This window comes from Calcarisporiella thermophila (assembly GCF_041956535.1).
Source record: "Calcarisporiella thermophila strain CBS 279.70 unplaced genomic scaffold VTP21scaffold_15, whole genome shotgun sequence".
Taxonomy (NCBI): Eukaryota; Fungi; Calcarisporiellomycota; class Calcarisporiellomycetes; order Calcarisporiellales; family Calcarisporiellaceae; genus Calcarisporiella; species Calcarisporiella thermophila.
In genome coordinates, this window is record NW_027192205.1 from 461040 (window position 1) to 473919 (window position 12880).

A 12880-nucleotide genomic window follows, 5' to 3' on the forward strand; every position below is an offset into this window, starting at 1 on the left:
ACGGGCGTCAGCGGTGGGGAGTGTTGGGGGGCGGGCAAAGGCCTGCCTGAATTCCCCCGCAGCCTATTGCTATATTCAAAAGTCACCTGGCAGCCCACGGTTGCTTAACAAAGAAAGGCCAATGGGCAGTATAAAAACTTGGCCAATTTCCTAGTTTGCGAGCCGGCCGAGACTCGCTTTCAAATCTTGCCAAACCTGCCTCCCTCTCTTGGGTTTGTTTTGGTCGCTGACAGATTGGGGCGAGCCTCCCCCCCAAGCTCCGCACGAATTCTGCTTCGTTACTCTTTTTTAGAATCCAATTTTTTTTTTTCATTTATTTTCTTCTGGTTTAACCCAGCCCGCTGTGATTTTTCCATTGTTGTTTTTTTTTTCGGCCATTTTCCCCTCTCTCATCTGAAATCACGCCCATCCCCCATGGTTGATGTGATAGCAACGGTAAGTAGGCTGGCCAGCGCCTGGTGGGCGGCGCCCGGCCGTGCCAATGCATTGGTTCCCACACCAGTTCGCCGCGAACTGATTGCACCCTTTTACTTGGCAGACTCATTCCCACACAAAGCGCCCGCACTCACGGCTAAAATCGCTGTCGCCGTACTCCGCACCCTCCTCGCCCACCAAGTTCGATGACTCCGACTGGCTGTTCAAGCTGCGGCGGGCCATGTCTGGCGACAGCTGGGAGGAGGAGTTCGGCGGCGAACATTTCCACGCCCATCTGCACCCAGAGGATGAGACGCTCGCCCCCTTCGACCCAAATGCCCGCGCCCATTTCCAGGTGGGTGGGGAGGAGGAGGAGTCGGAGGAGGAGCAGGATGCCGTCGCCTTGAGCAAGGCGGGCAAGCCGGAGACAGGCGATGTGGGCGATGTCCTGCGGCTCTTTCCACGCCCGCTGTCGTTCTTGTTCTCCCTGCTCGCAGGCGCCGTCGCATGGACGGCAGACACCGTGTGCGATGCCAACGAGGAGGTTCGCGATGCCCTGACGGATTTCATGGGGATGACGGACGAGGGCGAAGGGCAACGAGCCGACGGAGAGGAGCAGAATCCTCTCACTGGGATAGTGTATGAATATGTGGATGCTCTTGGAAATTAAATGCATTTCCCCCCCATTGGCTTTTTATCTTTCCGTTTTCGCATTTGTGGTCATTCGATGTTGAATATGGTTCAAGCTCTCTTGTCTTTTTTACTTCTGTTCCTGTTGCTTTTTTTTTGTTTTTGCCCTTCAAGTAAATATTGGGTATTTTAGTTCTCTTATATAGGCTTTTATTTTTACTATGATACATAGATATAACTGTATAATGGTAACTCTGAGTTTGGCTACCGCCCAAGTGTTCTGCTCTACACTTTCCTCTGTTCCACGAACTTGCCATCGCCCCGTCCAAGTGAAAGAGGGGGGGGTTGAGTTGGATAGACCTCGTTGAGTTGAGTAGACGCCTGATGTCGCATCCCTCCGGATATGGTGATAGAGCCTGAAATCCAAATAGCCGGCTCGACCTGTTTTAGAAGGTCAAGCTTCTTCAAGCCGGGCCAGAAAGTCGTGAAGGAAAGGGGGGAGGGCTTTGGATGCATGGTAGAACACTTGGTTATGCATTCTAGGTTTGGACTCTTTCCATAAATATGTCCCACCGCATTCCGCCATGAAAGCTTTCAAACAGTTTCAGACACTTGGATTTAAAGTGACTTCTCGCCAATCCAAGCCATGCCTAGAGATCCCTTTTCTCCGCGAGGGGACATGATTCGTAGCTCTGTTACGTCACCCCTGCGCCGCTTGCGCGCAGGCAAAATTTTCAAATCAACAAACCAACCTTTCCCTCCTTCCTGATCAAACCCACCCACTTTTCCCGGTTTCCCACCTAGGCGAATTCTTACCCATTAAAAACACAGGCCAAAGATGCCGAAGAACAAAGGCAAAGTAAGTGAGATTTCCGCATGCCGCCGTGTTGATCGAAATGAATTGGAGCCCCTTTGACTAATGGGTCCTTCGCCCGCCCGCCCTTCACTTGGCCTTGCTTCTTTTCTCGGTAGGGAGGTAAAAACAGAAGAAGAGGGAAGAATGAGAACGAAGACAACAAGCGTGAGCTGATTTTCAAGGAGGATGGTCAAGGTAAGCTTTACACGCTTCTTACGCGGTCAACCATCCCACTCGCTTCCGCTGGCATGGCGACTAATGCGCTTCTTCCATGATCTGCGTAGAATACGCCCAAGTCGTCAAGATGTTGGGGAATGGCCGTCTGGAGGCCATGTGCTTCGACGGTGAGAAGCGCCTCGCACATATCCGTGGCAAGCTGCGCAAGAAGGTATGGATCAACCAAGGCGACATCATCCTCATCTCCCTCCGTGATTTCCAGGACGACAAGGCCGATGTGCTGCTCAAATACTCCGCCGACGAGGCACGCAGCTTGAAGTCGTATGGTGAGCTTCCCGAGAATGCCAAGATCAACGAGACGGATACGTTTGGCCCAGAGGACGAGGAGTGCAACTTCGAGTTCGATATCGATGAGATCTAGACGACTTCTGAGGGTTTCTGTTTTTAATCTTCACTCTTATTTCTACGCAATCTCCTCTCCCTCCCTCTCGCTTTCTTCTTCTCTGTTGGATTTCTCTTTTTTTTTCCACTCTTGTTGGCTCATCTATTTTTTTTTATCTCTTTCTCTCTGGGAACAGTATAGGCATTTGGCTCAATAATATTGAGTGCTTTTTTTTTTTTAAAAAAAATACTTGGCGGGAAAGAAGTAAAGGAAAGAGACTTTGTAATATTTACTTACCCTTTCGCTTCTTTTCCGTGAATTCTTGTCTATTCTCCATTTTGTTTTCTCTACTCGATTGGGTCGGCCTCTTTAATAAAAAGATCGGGAAGGAAAGCCCGGAGGGGCCTACTTCCCCTGGTGAAATAGAGTAGCTTGGGTAGACGCCCGATTGGCAAGCATGTCACCAAAGAAGTCAGTGCCACCTCAACTTGGGCCAGCTTTGAGTCGGAAGTATTGTTTTATTCATTCTTTTGGGAGTATGATCCAATATATAAGTTAAGCGAGAGGGAAATGGTACAGGGTAAAAAAAAAAAGGGGGGGGGGGGAGAATATGCCCAGCATATTTCCCTTTTTTTTGTCTGATCTGATCTAAATACAAACGATGTTTTACACTAAATCATCCATGGAGAAGGGTGAAGCTGCTATGCGGATGTAGAGAAGAGGGGTGGAGGAGTGATCATGAACAAGGGAAGGTGGAAGGGAGGGAGGGGTATATACAGACAGATATGGATAGCTACACAGAGGTTGACTTTTGGGGACTAAGTACAGAGGGGTTTGGTTGTTTCCGGTCCTTTACGCCCATTGCCAGGAGATGGGCACTCGGCCTTGGGCCTGGTCAGCAATCTTCTGGAAAGCGGCGGGGCTCAGGTCCAGATCGCCGTGGGCGCATCCGGGGCACTTGTCCACCACGGTCACGGTCACCTTGCCCTTGGGGCCGGACACCTCGACCTTTTTGCCGCACGAAGGGGCGCCATTGTTGCCGCTGCCGAACTGGGGCGCGTTGAGGGCAGCCACCATGTCGCTGTTCGAGTTGGTGGAGCCACAGGCGCCGAGGCCGACGTCGTAGAAGGTGCCGTCGCCCTTAAAGGCGGAGAGAGTCTCGCCCACAGGGCCTTTGCCGTCGGTGCTGGCGGCGGCGGGGGTATCGGGAGCGGTTGGGTTCGTATCATTGTTGGTGGCCTTGGCGAAGGCGAGGGGGGAGTGCGCGTTGGGGTCGGGGGTGGCCTCGCGGATGGCGTGCACGGCCTGGTGGATCATGCTGGAGAGGTCGGCGGGAGCCTCCTGGCGCTTCTGGACGGGGGCGGAGAGGGCGAGGGTGGAGAGGAGGGCGGTGACGATCAAGGTCTTGAAGTACATGCTGCAGAGGTAATGACAGGCGAGATGGGTTAGGCGTAGAGTGAGAGGAAAGGGGAGCCGATCAACGGTGGGTGTGGTATGCGAAGCGAGGGCGGCTGTGGAGAGGGGTGGGCGGTTGGAGTGCCGCCGGGAGCCCGCGACCTTATATAGCCCGTCGGCATGGCCTGGCTGCGTTTCAATCGCCGAAGTTACCCCTGATCGCAAGCCGGCCCTGGGTACCTTCCCGCTGGCCCGCCAGCCACCAGTCAGCGACGACTTGCGCTTGCTTCTTTTCTCGAGCGGCTGAGAGGGAAAACGAATATCCCCCGTCGGCCTTGTCGAGCACCGCGGGCTGTAACGAATGAAAAGTTTTCCATTTCAAAATCGGATCAACTTCGAGTACCCGCTCGGCGAACCGGATTGGAGGGGGGCAGAGCCGAAGTTACCGGGACGGGGTGCGAGAAATCAAGGCCCGCCCTCGAAGCAAATGAGAGCGATTTCCGTCAAATCTCTCCAATGCTCTGGATCTGGATCGAGCGATTGTTGGTCGTTGGCCCGGTTTTGCGTTGAGTTATTGGCGGAGAGGCCGGGACTGGAGAGTGGGTGAACCAAGAGAGGCCCCTGGCCCTCCTCCCCGGCCCCGCTCCCACTCGCACTCCCACTCGCACTCCAGCTGTGCTCCCCCAGCCTTGGCTTTTTGGTGCAATTTCCTCGCCTGGGCCTTTCCCCCTGGGTCCCCTCCCCCCGCCTAAGACCTCCATTTTTCTATCCAAAGAGCAGGCCGGCTCGCTCCGTCAAAACCAAGTTTCACTCGGTGGAGCTCGGCGACTGATAAGCCAGGAAATGTTGAAAACCGGTTTCCTTCAAAGCGAAAAGCCCGGGCTCCTCTCCAGTAGCGAGTAGACGGCCCCCGTCATTTATTTTTATCTTTCATTTCTGCCTGCCCTTTGACTGGGGATCAGGCCTGAGGGGAGAGGCTACGTGGAGGCCTGAGGACTTATCAAAGCCAAATCTCTCGGCCTCCAGCGGCCGGGCAAGCAGGAGCTCGAAAATAGAGACTGGGACCCTGCCCCTGGTTATGGAAGGGGGGAATTTTGCCCCCCTGCTCATTGGGCGGAAGGATCAAGTCCACTTGGACTTGAACCGAATCTCCCAGCTCGATTCAACAACCATATGAAAATCCAACCACGCTGTTTCGAGTGGGGAGGGGGGAGCCGAGGGCTTTTCCACTCGCTCACTCGCCCATGCATTTCCCCTTATTCATTTACACTTTCCGCTGCTTGAGACCAACAAATAGGAGGGTACACAACAATGAAATGATTTGCATTTGAAAAAATAAACAGTTTGGCCTCGCTTCCCTTCCCCTTCCCCCAAGCATTGGAATTAGGAATGGAAGGGGACCGCTTTGGGGGTCGCCACAAGCGGGTCGAGTGTCAATAAATTGAAATGGAAACAAAATTATCATCGGCAGTACCGCCGGAGAGGCCCCGAGAAGCCCCCCTCTAACCAATTCATTTTCTCCGCCCTTCTTTGTCGCGGTGGGAGGCATTGGTAGTCGGGCTGGGCGACCGTCGGTGCCGCTTATGCTTTCAAGGGGCAGGGTGTTTAGAGGGTGGTCAGGAAGGAGACGCAATAACAGAGCATTTACCTTGTGCTTGTCCTTGTCCTTGTCCTTGTCCTTGTGGGAATGCCGACGCATCACCTCCAGAGCATCTCCGATATCTTTTTCACGGGCCGAGCGTGACGGGGATCGCGATCGGCCACGCTCCCCTTCCCTGTCTCTCCGCCTGTCCCGCTCTTTATCCTGCTCTCGTTCCGACTCCCGATCTCTCCTCCTCTCCTTGTCTCTGTCCCGGTCCTTGTCCTTGTCCTTCTTCTTCCTCTTCCTCTTCTTTCCCTCTCCCTCCCCAGCATCCGCCGCCCAGTCCAGATCGTCCACCTCAGGGAGCAGCTCATAATTCTTTTGGTCCCCCGCTTTCTCTGCGTTGAAGCACTCCGTAGCCTACGCGAACAACGAGACGTGTAAAATCGTACAAAGGCCCATGACCAATGCGTAATAAAAATCAAGCAGTATCATACCAAGTGGCCTCGCACTCCGCATTTGGGGCAGACGGTGTTTTGAAGCGCGCTCGAGATATCAATTGGGGCACGCTCCCAGCTGCCATCCGACGCGTTGCGACGGTTCTCTTGGGACATCTTGACATTGTTAGGATCTGTGAATAGATATCAGCAGGTGGTAGAAAACCAGGTTAAAAGACGCGTACTATTGAATATGAAAAAGGAAAAAGACATCACCTAAATCTTCTCCGCGCCCTAAAGAACCAGAGGGGTAGAAGAGCAAGTTAGAGTTAGTTAGTAAACCCTTAGAGTAGGCTTGGCTCTATAGGCAGACTAGACCTTGCCCAACGTGCTTCATGGAAAGCCCAATCTTGGTCCTGCCGCCCTCCTCTCTAACCTCCACCACTTTCACCCACACAAAATCCCCCTCCTCTACCACATCCGACCTATCAAAATCGCGTCGGCCAAAATGAACTATATTTAGGACGGGTAGGATGAGATCAAATTAACCAGCTTACACATTCTCTGTAAAATGCCTCGAGAGCTGGGACTTATGCACGAGGCCCTGACAGGAAAAGCCCTTGATCTCGATAAAGGCGCCATAATCCTGGACCTTGGCCACCTTTAATTTTGCTTGATGTGAGCATAAAATAAGAGAAGGAGACGGCGAGCTGAGGAATGGGCTACCTTTCCTTGGTGAATGCTGTAGAGATCAGGTACGGCATCGCGGGATCTTCGGCGATCGTCTCGGTTAGAACGTCCGTGATCATAAGATCCCCTTCGATCGCGATCTCTTTCGGTATAACGCGAATCCATGGTACCGAAATGGCGAAGAATACTCTTCGAGGTTGAAACCCTAAAATTTGTATTGCCGCTCCGAATTTCTATTTGGTTACCATTTTTTCCTTTTCTTCCTATGGACCATGTCCACACCGATTCTTCAACATTTTGAGGGTAGCCCATAGTGCTGATGCCGTGTTTTGATTCCGTTTCTGACCATGTTTGTTTCTCCCGCCCATTCTTTTAGATCCTGAGCCCTCAAGTCGCAAAAAATACCGCGCCCCCCGCAAGCCTACGGCCGTCACCGTCTACACGGTGAACCGTGAGTCCCGGCACCTACTGGTGTCCAATGTGGCTGCCCTCCAGCTCTCTTCCGAACTCATAGCTCTCTTCGCACAGTATGGCGACATTGAAGAGTGGGTGACATCATGTCCTTTTTCATTTCGTATAGAAATTAGCTTGAAACCGTCGTGCTTCTTTTTCTTGGTATTACAGGTGGCAGAAGGTGGAGGACTATCCATGCGAGGAGTTCACGGAGGCCTTCTGGATCAAGTTTGTGTCCTTGTCTGCGGCGCGGCTGGCCAAGCGAAGACTGGACGACCGCTATTTCTTTAGCCGGCACCTTACGGTGAACTATGCACCCGAGTACGAGTCGGTGGAAGATGTGCGGGCGAAGCTGGAGGAGCGGCGAAAGGCCATTGCGGAAAGGACCACAAGGCGCACCGGCCAACGTGGGGGGCAAATGGGACAGGAGTCAGAGCCACGGGAAACAAGGTAGGATCAGTTTGTCAGCACTGGTTTATCTAGGGGGAATGGTATTCATTGGCATTTGCTTCATACTTTCTCTTTTTTTTTTTTTGCACCTTCTGCTTTTCCTTTGTCATGTGGGGGCGGCAGTCAACATCCTATGCCGGTGTCATCGGTAGCATGGTCACACGCTCACCATCCCACTTTCTCATACACCCCATTTCAAGAAACATGGGGGCCGGATGATTCAGAGGATCCCCTCGGGGCAACTACCCTCGCAATACGAGAGCAACTGCGCAGCTTCGGGAGCTCAGCCTCTGTAATGAGACCTGGTCTACCAGCACAAGCACCAGCACAAGCACTAACAACAGCAACAGCACCTCCTTCTACTCATCTATCTACGGGTCTACCTCCCTCTTCTTCCGCGCCACCGCAGTTAAGAAAGCGGCGAAGGATTTAGACGGGGGGTCAGGGGCCAGGTTCATAGTGTGTGAAATATATATTCCCACTTCCTACATCTTACAATCAAAACAATGGATAATTTATACAAAAATGAATACAAAAAGCGAAAGGGGAAAGGGCGGGGTGGGGTGAAGGGTGGCGGCGTGGGTTCGGACTAGTGAGATGTTTCGTTTTTGTGAACCTGGATGAGAAACTGGATGCGTGCGCATATCTCATCTACCATGGAAGAAGATAGAGAAAAAAAAAACCGTTAGGCACTCTGAAGTGGGGAGCCCACGTCAAGGGTCCAAACATACGCGCTTCTTTAGCGGTCTCAACTTCCAATTCGTAGGCTTTAGTGTCACGGTTCTTATAGACCATGAGCTTGAAGTTGGTTGGCACCTTCTTGCTCTGTTTGCAGGAGATCACCGAGCTAATATGGTAGGAGGACTGGAATGGCAATACCATCCAAGATTAGTGGACCGTTCAGTACGGTTGTGGGATACGTCGGTATCATTTACCGTCTTGGTCTTATCGAATTTTTGCTCCGGCGGCATCAGATGAATATATTCTCCGTCGATGGCCAGAACCCGTTCATGCCGTCCCATGCCCATGAGCACAGGAGTCTTGCGGTTGACCGTGTATTTCTATGGAACATGAAAAAAAAATAAAGTAAAATTTGGGCCCTGAATTCACGTTGTTTTCTTTTGAAAATGCAAGCATTACCTTGTAAGCTGTGGTATATTCGCTGGAGGTAACATATGAGAATCGAGAGGCCTCCTCTCGTTGCCTTCGTGACCCTAAAAAGACGGCGCGCATATATAAACAGCGTCAGTTCATGTGCATGAGCATTCCAAACCAAGCTAAGCAAAGGGTGTACTTACGGGCGGGGCTGACGTTCGACTTCTTCACCAGGCAGAGCTCTGAGACCCCGGGCGGGAGACTCTCCACGGTGCGGTCCAAGTCGACCAGCGCCCCCACGCCGCCCCCCACTCCCTCATTAATGAGCGCCAGCTCATACTCGTTAGGATCCAGTCGGCGCTTTCTGCAAATCAGTTCCAGCACGTCTCCCAGAAACATGTCCAGGTACACGCTGATGGTGGTGGTGTGCGACACCTCGGTGTCCTCAGCAGTAAGGCGGATTTTAAGGAAGTGGGATGCGGGGTTGGTGGCGGTGTTTTTCGTGAGAGTATGCTTTTGCATCGGGACCGGTTTGACGTGGGTGGAGCCAGCGATGGCGGTAGAGGGTGCTGCGGAAGAGGAGGCCACGGCGGACTCGGGGGTGAATGCGATGTCCTCGGCCGACGGTTGCAACTGAGGGGGTTGGGTCTGGGGCGCGACGGAGGCAGAGCTGGCGCTGGGCTGGGCCGACCGCATGATCTCTTCGGGCTTGGGGGGCGGCCGCTTGTTCATCTGGATGTAGAGCTTCTCGTTGTGCTCGACCTGCTTGGGGGTTGCTTGCTGGAGAGCGAACTGATCGAACGAGAACATACGAATCTTCCTGGTTCTTTCCAGGGCTGCAAAGCGCATGGGGGAGAAGCCACGTCAACAGACCGGCACGGGCACATCGTGGATAACGGATGGCTTACCTGGGAAATCCTCGTCAATCTCGCCGTCGTCCTCCGCGATCATCATATTCCACATGATCACGCTGCAGAGCGGCAGCTCCAGCGGCGGCTGCCGCTTCTCCTCCCAATACTGGAACAGCGTGTACCCGATCACCTCCTCCACGGTGGCATCTCGCTTCACCACCACAATCATCGGCTGCTTCTTCCCCATCGGGAGGTACATCTTAAGAGTCATCGGGTTCGGCTCACCCTTGCCGGCGAAAAAGCTGTACTCCTCGGCAAAGGGATTAGCAACGGCATTTTTGCGGGCAGCAATCATGGCGGAGAGGGCTGAAACTGCAACGGGTGGGCGGATGTCGATGGGGGCTGGGAGAACCATGGGTGAGGGGGGCACAAAAGGCATTGATGGGGTTGGAGTGGCAGATGTGACGGTGGGTGATGCGGGGCTCTCCATCGGACGCGTGAAGTTGATGTCATTGGCTGGGGCCGATGGAGAGAATGAATGAGAGTTGACATCGAGGTCACCAGTGGGTTTAGACGCGGATGTCACAAATACGGCAGGAGCTTGTGCAGGTTGATCTGAAGAACTCTTCAAGTCGAACGCATGCTGAGCTTTTGCGCTGGATAATCGATGATCATTTGGTGAGATCGTTCAAGAAGAAGGACATTAGCACAGGGTTTGAGCCGTGATATTGGATTTTTATTTCGATTTCTTACCTAGCACTGGCATCGGTGTCCTCCATCTCATCTTCGCTCTCTATTTGGACCGAGGGCACCGTTAATAATGGCTTCCGCCGTAGGGCGCGTACCTTACTTGCGGATTTAGTCTCTGGCTGCTTCTTTTGCAGATACTCGGTGCTGATTACGGGGGATATACAGTAGGAGGTCTCGGGAAAGGGGGCTGCGGTTTTGATGTAGTCATTGGCCATAATGTTAGGCCCAAAGCTCATAATCTTGGCGCCAATGCGGTCATCGACGCGCAGGTATTTGACACGTAGCTGGTGAATTAGAAAGGCAGGATCTGTGATGAGTGACATAACTCATGAGGGAAATATCTCGACTCGATCTAGGAGATTTTGGGAGAGAGGAGCAAGTAGTGTGGAAATGGAATCTGAATCTAAAGGAATCGGCCGGCCCCAGCCAATGGGTGCGCGCCGCCCCTCTTTCACACGCAAAAGCAAGTTTTGCAACTCCTAATCTGTATATTACTTGTGAAATCATGAAATGACATCTTGGGCTAGGTTGCCCCCCGAGCTCCGCTATTGCTTCTGGTCACCGCTCCGGCCGGGATGCATCCCTTCTGCAAACAGGTTGCAGCCACGACCCCAGAACAGGGCTCGGGCACCTTCTCCGTCACCTTCCCTCCCGATCACGTCGCATCACTAGGCTTCAGGAATTGGGATGCTTCTTATGTTGCCGAGAGAGTCGACATCCCTAGAATTCGGAGAACGAGTTATTTGATCTCTTCTGTCGGCGTTCATGACCCCATGCTACTCGAGTGAGCGGCTGGCACCCGTTAGCAAAAAGCAGAACCTTCGTGTTCGTTGTACGTCACCACTATTCTTCATCCTCCCTCGCAGCTTGGCAAGGATTACTTGAGTCGCCATGGGGCTTATTACTTGTATCTGTCACAAGGATAAGCGTACAATGTTATAGATGGAGGGGCGGAGGCTTAGATGCCTCAATAGAGTTCAATGCCTGTTCTCAATTTTCTCAAAATCGACACTTTTCATGTCACCCTCGGTTTGATAGAGTCGAGATCTGTCCCACTGCTTCCAACAACACGAGTGGTTGTGACATCATTCTGCCGTACTTATTTACAAGGGATAGACTATACAGGATACTTTGGCCATTCGGCGGCATTATGTATCTCCCTGGCATCCATTTGCTCGAGCATTGTTCAGGTGGCCTCTCTTTTGACTCGCCGGTACCGTTTGCCATGGTTTGGTTAGAGAAAGCGAAGCTCAAGGATTATTTTTAATTGCATTTAAGAGAAGCAAGAGACAAAAGGATAGAAACGATTACAAAATCTAGACTAAAAAGGCCGCTCATACGGCTAGCAACATTAAAGGAGTGTACACCTCATCACTTCAATATCGAACAAAAAAGAAGGTGTTTAAGGTTATTTGAGGACGTAAATAAATAAGCATTATGTAAATGATACTTCGACTCTTTTCTGAATAAATACCATGGGCAGCTCCATCTCGCCTACTTCTGCCCCCCCCCCTCCCCACTCCTACCCCGTTACTCGCTTGGAATCGCCTTCACTAGTCCATACGAGCAGAGGGCTGCAAATCCGCCTACAAGGAGAGTCTGAAGCGCGCCCCACACAGCCTGTTTTGGAGACAAGTAGTAGGATTTGATGTAGCCGAACACGAGCAAAGAGATACCGGTCACAATGACGGACACAAGAAGCGCAACGTCGGCGCGAACGATGAAGAAGTAGGGGAGAAGAGGGATGAAGCCGCCAACCAGGTAGCTAAGGCCAATCGTCATAGCGGATTTCTATACAATAGAGTCACCGGCGTCAATGCCTCAATGGATCCATTCAGTATGAATGGTCAATGTTTACCCATGAGCGCTCCGGGTCGGGCTCCTCGAGATTGAGCTCGAATTTCATCATGAAGTCGACGAACTTTTCGGGGTTCGCTTTGAGGCGCTCAATCATCGGCTGAATGGTGACACGATCGAGGCCATAAGGCTCCATAATCTCGACAATTTCCTCTTCCTCATCGGCAGGACATTCGACCACTTCCATCTCTAGTGTGTTTAAGACGCGTTGACGACATGACATTTCAAGTTATAGGAATAAGGATAAACATTACCTTCGCGGCGCCGCTCGGTGCGATAGTGTTCGGCCTCTGAACGAGCGGCAAGGTACCCGCCCAACCCCATTGAGATTGCGCCCGAGACCAATTCTACATAATGCCAAGAGCGGATTGTCATTTTACCGAGGAAAAATAAAATCAAAATAATCACGGTCCAATTACCAGCAAGGCCTCCTAGCACCACCAGCCGCGAATTTCCCAGACTCGATAATCCTGCTGCCAACGCAAAAGGAACCGTCAGTCCATCGCTGAGCCCCAAAATCATGTCCTTCACGAACTCGGCAGACTCGAAATGGTGCTCAGTGTGCGCCCCGTGACCGTGATGAGAGTGTGTCCGGACGGGCCGGTGGACGTAACGCCCAGATTCCTGAGCCTCATGGGAACCATTGAGGAGGGGGGTTGTGGAGTTTGCGGTCATTATGTTCTTGGTTATGGCTTGAAGAAAAATGAATGGCAATACTTTTTCGAAAAAAACACAAATAAATATGGACTCGGGATCGAATATAACCGTGAAGGTGGTTTCAGATACATGAATTGCAAAATTGATTATCCAACTGCGTAATAATCTCGATTTAGGTTCAAATACCATCGGGTATATTGGAAA

General features: G+C 52.1%; 8 protein-coding genes across 8 annotated transcripts; 4 read left to right on the forward strand and 4 right to left on the reverse strand.

Annotated features, from left to right (window-relative positions):
- Positions 1–414: 414 nt before the first annotated feature.
- On the forward strand, positions 415–1084 carry VTP21DRAFT_2787 (uncharacterized protein; the record flags this gene model as incomplete). Its single annotated transcript, XM_069393017.1, has 2 exons — positions 415–435; positions 539–1084. 2 exons carry the CDS (start codon positions 415–417, stop codon positions 1082–1084), a joined length of 567 nt encoding a protein of 188 aa, XP_069250035.1.
- Positions 1085–1882: 798 nt separating this feature from the next.
- VTP21DRAFT_2788 (uncharacterized protein) lies at positions 1883–2498 on the forward strand (the record flags this gene model as incomplete). The annotated part of the gene is made up of 3 exons (XM_069393018.1): positions 1883–1903; positions 2017–2095; positions 2185–2498. The coding sequence occupies 3 exons, from the start codon at positions 1883–1885 to the stop codon at positions 2496–2498; spliced, it is 414 nt and encodes a 137-aa protein (XP_069250036.1).
- An 813-nt stretch (positions 2499–3311) lies between these two features.
- VTP21DRAFT_2789 (uncharacterized protein) lies at positions 3312–3875 on the reverse strand (the record flags this gene model as incomplete). Its single annotated transcript, XM_069393019.1, has 1 exon — positions 3312–3875. The coding sequence occupies one exon, from the start codon at positions 3873–3875 to the stop codon at positions 3312–3314; it is 564 nt and encodes a 187-aa protein (XP_069250037.1).
- A 1490-nt stretch (positions 3876–5365) lies between these two features.
- On the reverse strand, positions 5366–6728 carry VTP21DRAFT_2790 (uncharacterized protein; the record flags this gene model as incomplete). Its single annotated transcript, XM_069393021.1, has 7 exons — positions 5366–5440; positions 5503–5856; positions 5934–6067; positions 6150–6167; positions 6252–6358; positions 6431–6534; positions 6600–6728. 7 exons carry the CDS (start codon positions 6726–6728, stop codon positions 5366–5368), a joined length of 921 nt encoding a protein of 306 aa, XP_069250038.1.
- A 107-nt stretch (positions 6729–6835) lies between these two features.
- On the forward strand, positions 6836–7899 carry VTP21DRAFT_2791 (uncharacterized protein; the record flags this gene model as incomplete). Its single annotated transcript, XM_069393022.1, has 4 exons — positions 6836–6866; positions 6940–7108; positions 7188–7466; positions 7590–7899. 4 exons carry the CDS (start codon positions 6836–6838, stop codon positions 7897–7899), a joined length of 789 nt encoding a protein of 262 aa, XP_069250039.1.
- A 156-nt stretch (positions 7900–8055) lies between these two features.
- Positions 8056–10485, reverse strand: VTP21DRAFT_2792 (uncharacterized protein; the record flags this gene model as incomplete). The annotated part of the gene is made up of 7 exons (XM_069393023.1): positions 8056–8117; positions 8198–8330; positions 8402–8527; positions 8607–8680; positions 8765–9397; positions 9470–10068; positions 10166–10485. 7 exons carry the CDS (start codon positions 10483–10485, stop codon positions 8056–8058), a joined length of 1947 nt encoding a protein of 648 aa, XP_069250040.1.
- Positions 10486–10490: 5 nt separating this feature from the next.
- On the forward strand, positions 10491–10950 carry VTP21DRAFT_2793 (uncharacterized protein; the record flags this gene model as incomplete). The annotated part of the gene is made up of 2 exons (XM_069393024.1): positions 10491–10625; positions 10690–10950. 2 exons carry the CDS (start codon positions 10491–10493, stop codon positions 10948–10950), a joined length of 396 nt encoding a protein of 131 aa, XP_069250041.1.
- Positions 10951–11692: 742 nt separating this feature from the next.
- On the reverse strand, positions 11693–12694 carry VTP21DRAFT_2794 (uncharacterized protein; the record flags this gene model as incomplete). The annotated part of the gene is made up of 4 exons (XM_069393025.1): positions 11693–11953; positions 12021–12208; positions 12274–12366; positions 12439–12694. 4 exons carry the CDS (start codon positions 12692–12694, stop codon positions 11693–11695), a joined length of 798 nt encoding a protein of 265 aa, XP_069250042.1.
- Between the last annotated feature and the right edge of the window lie 186 nt (positions 12695–12880).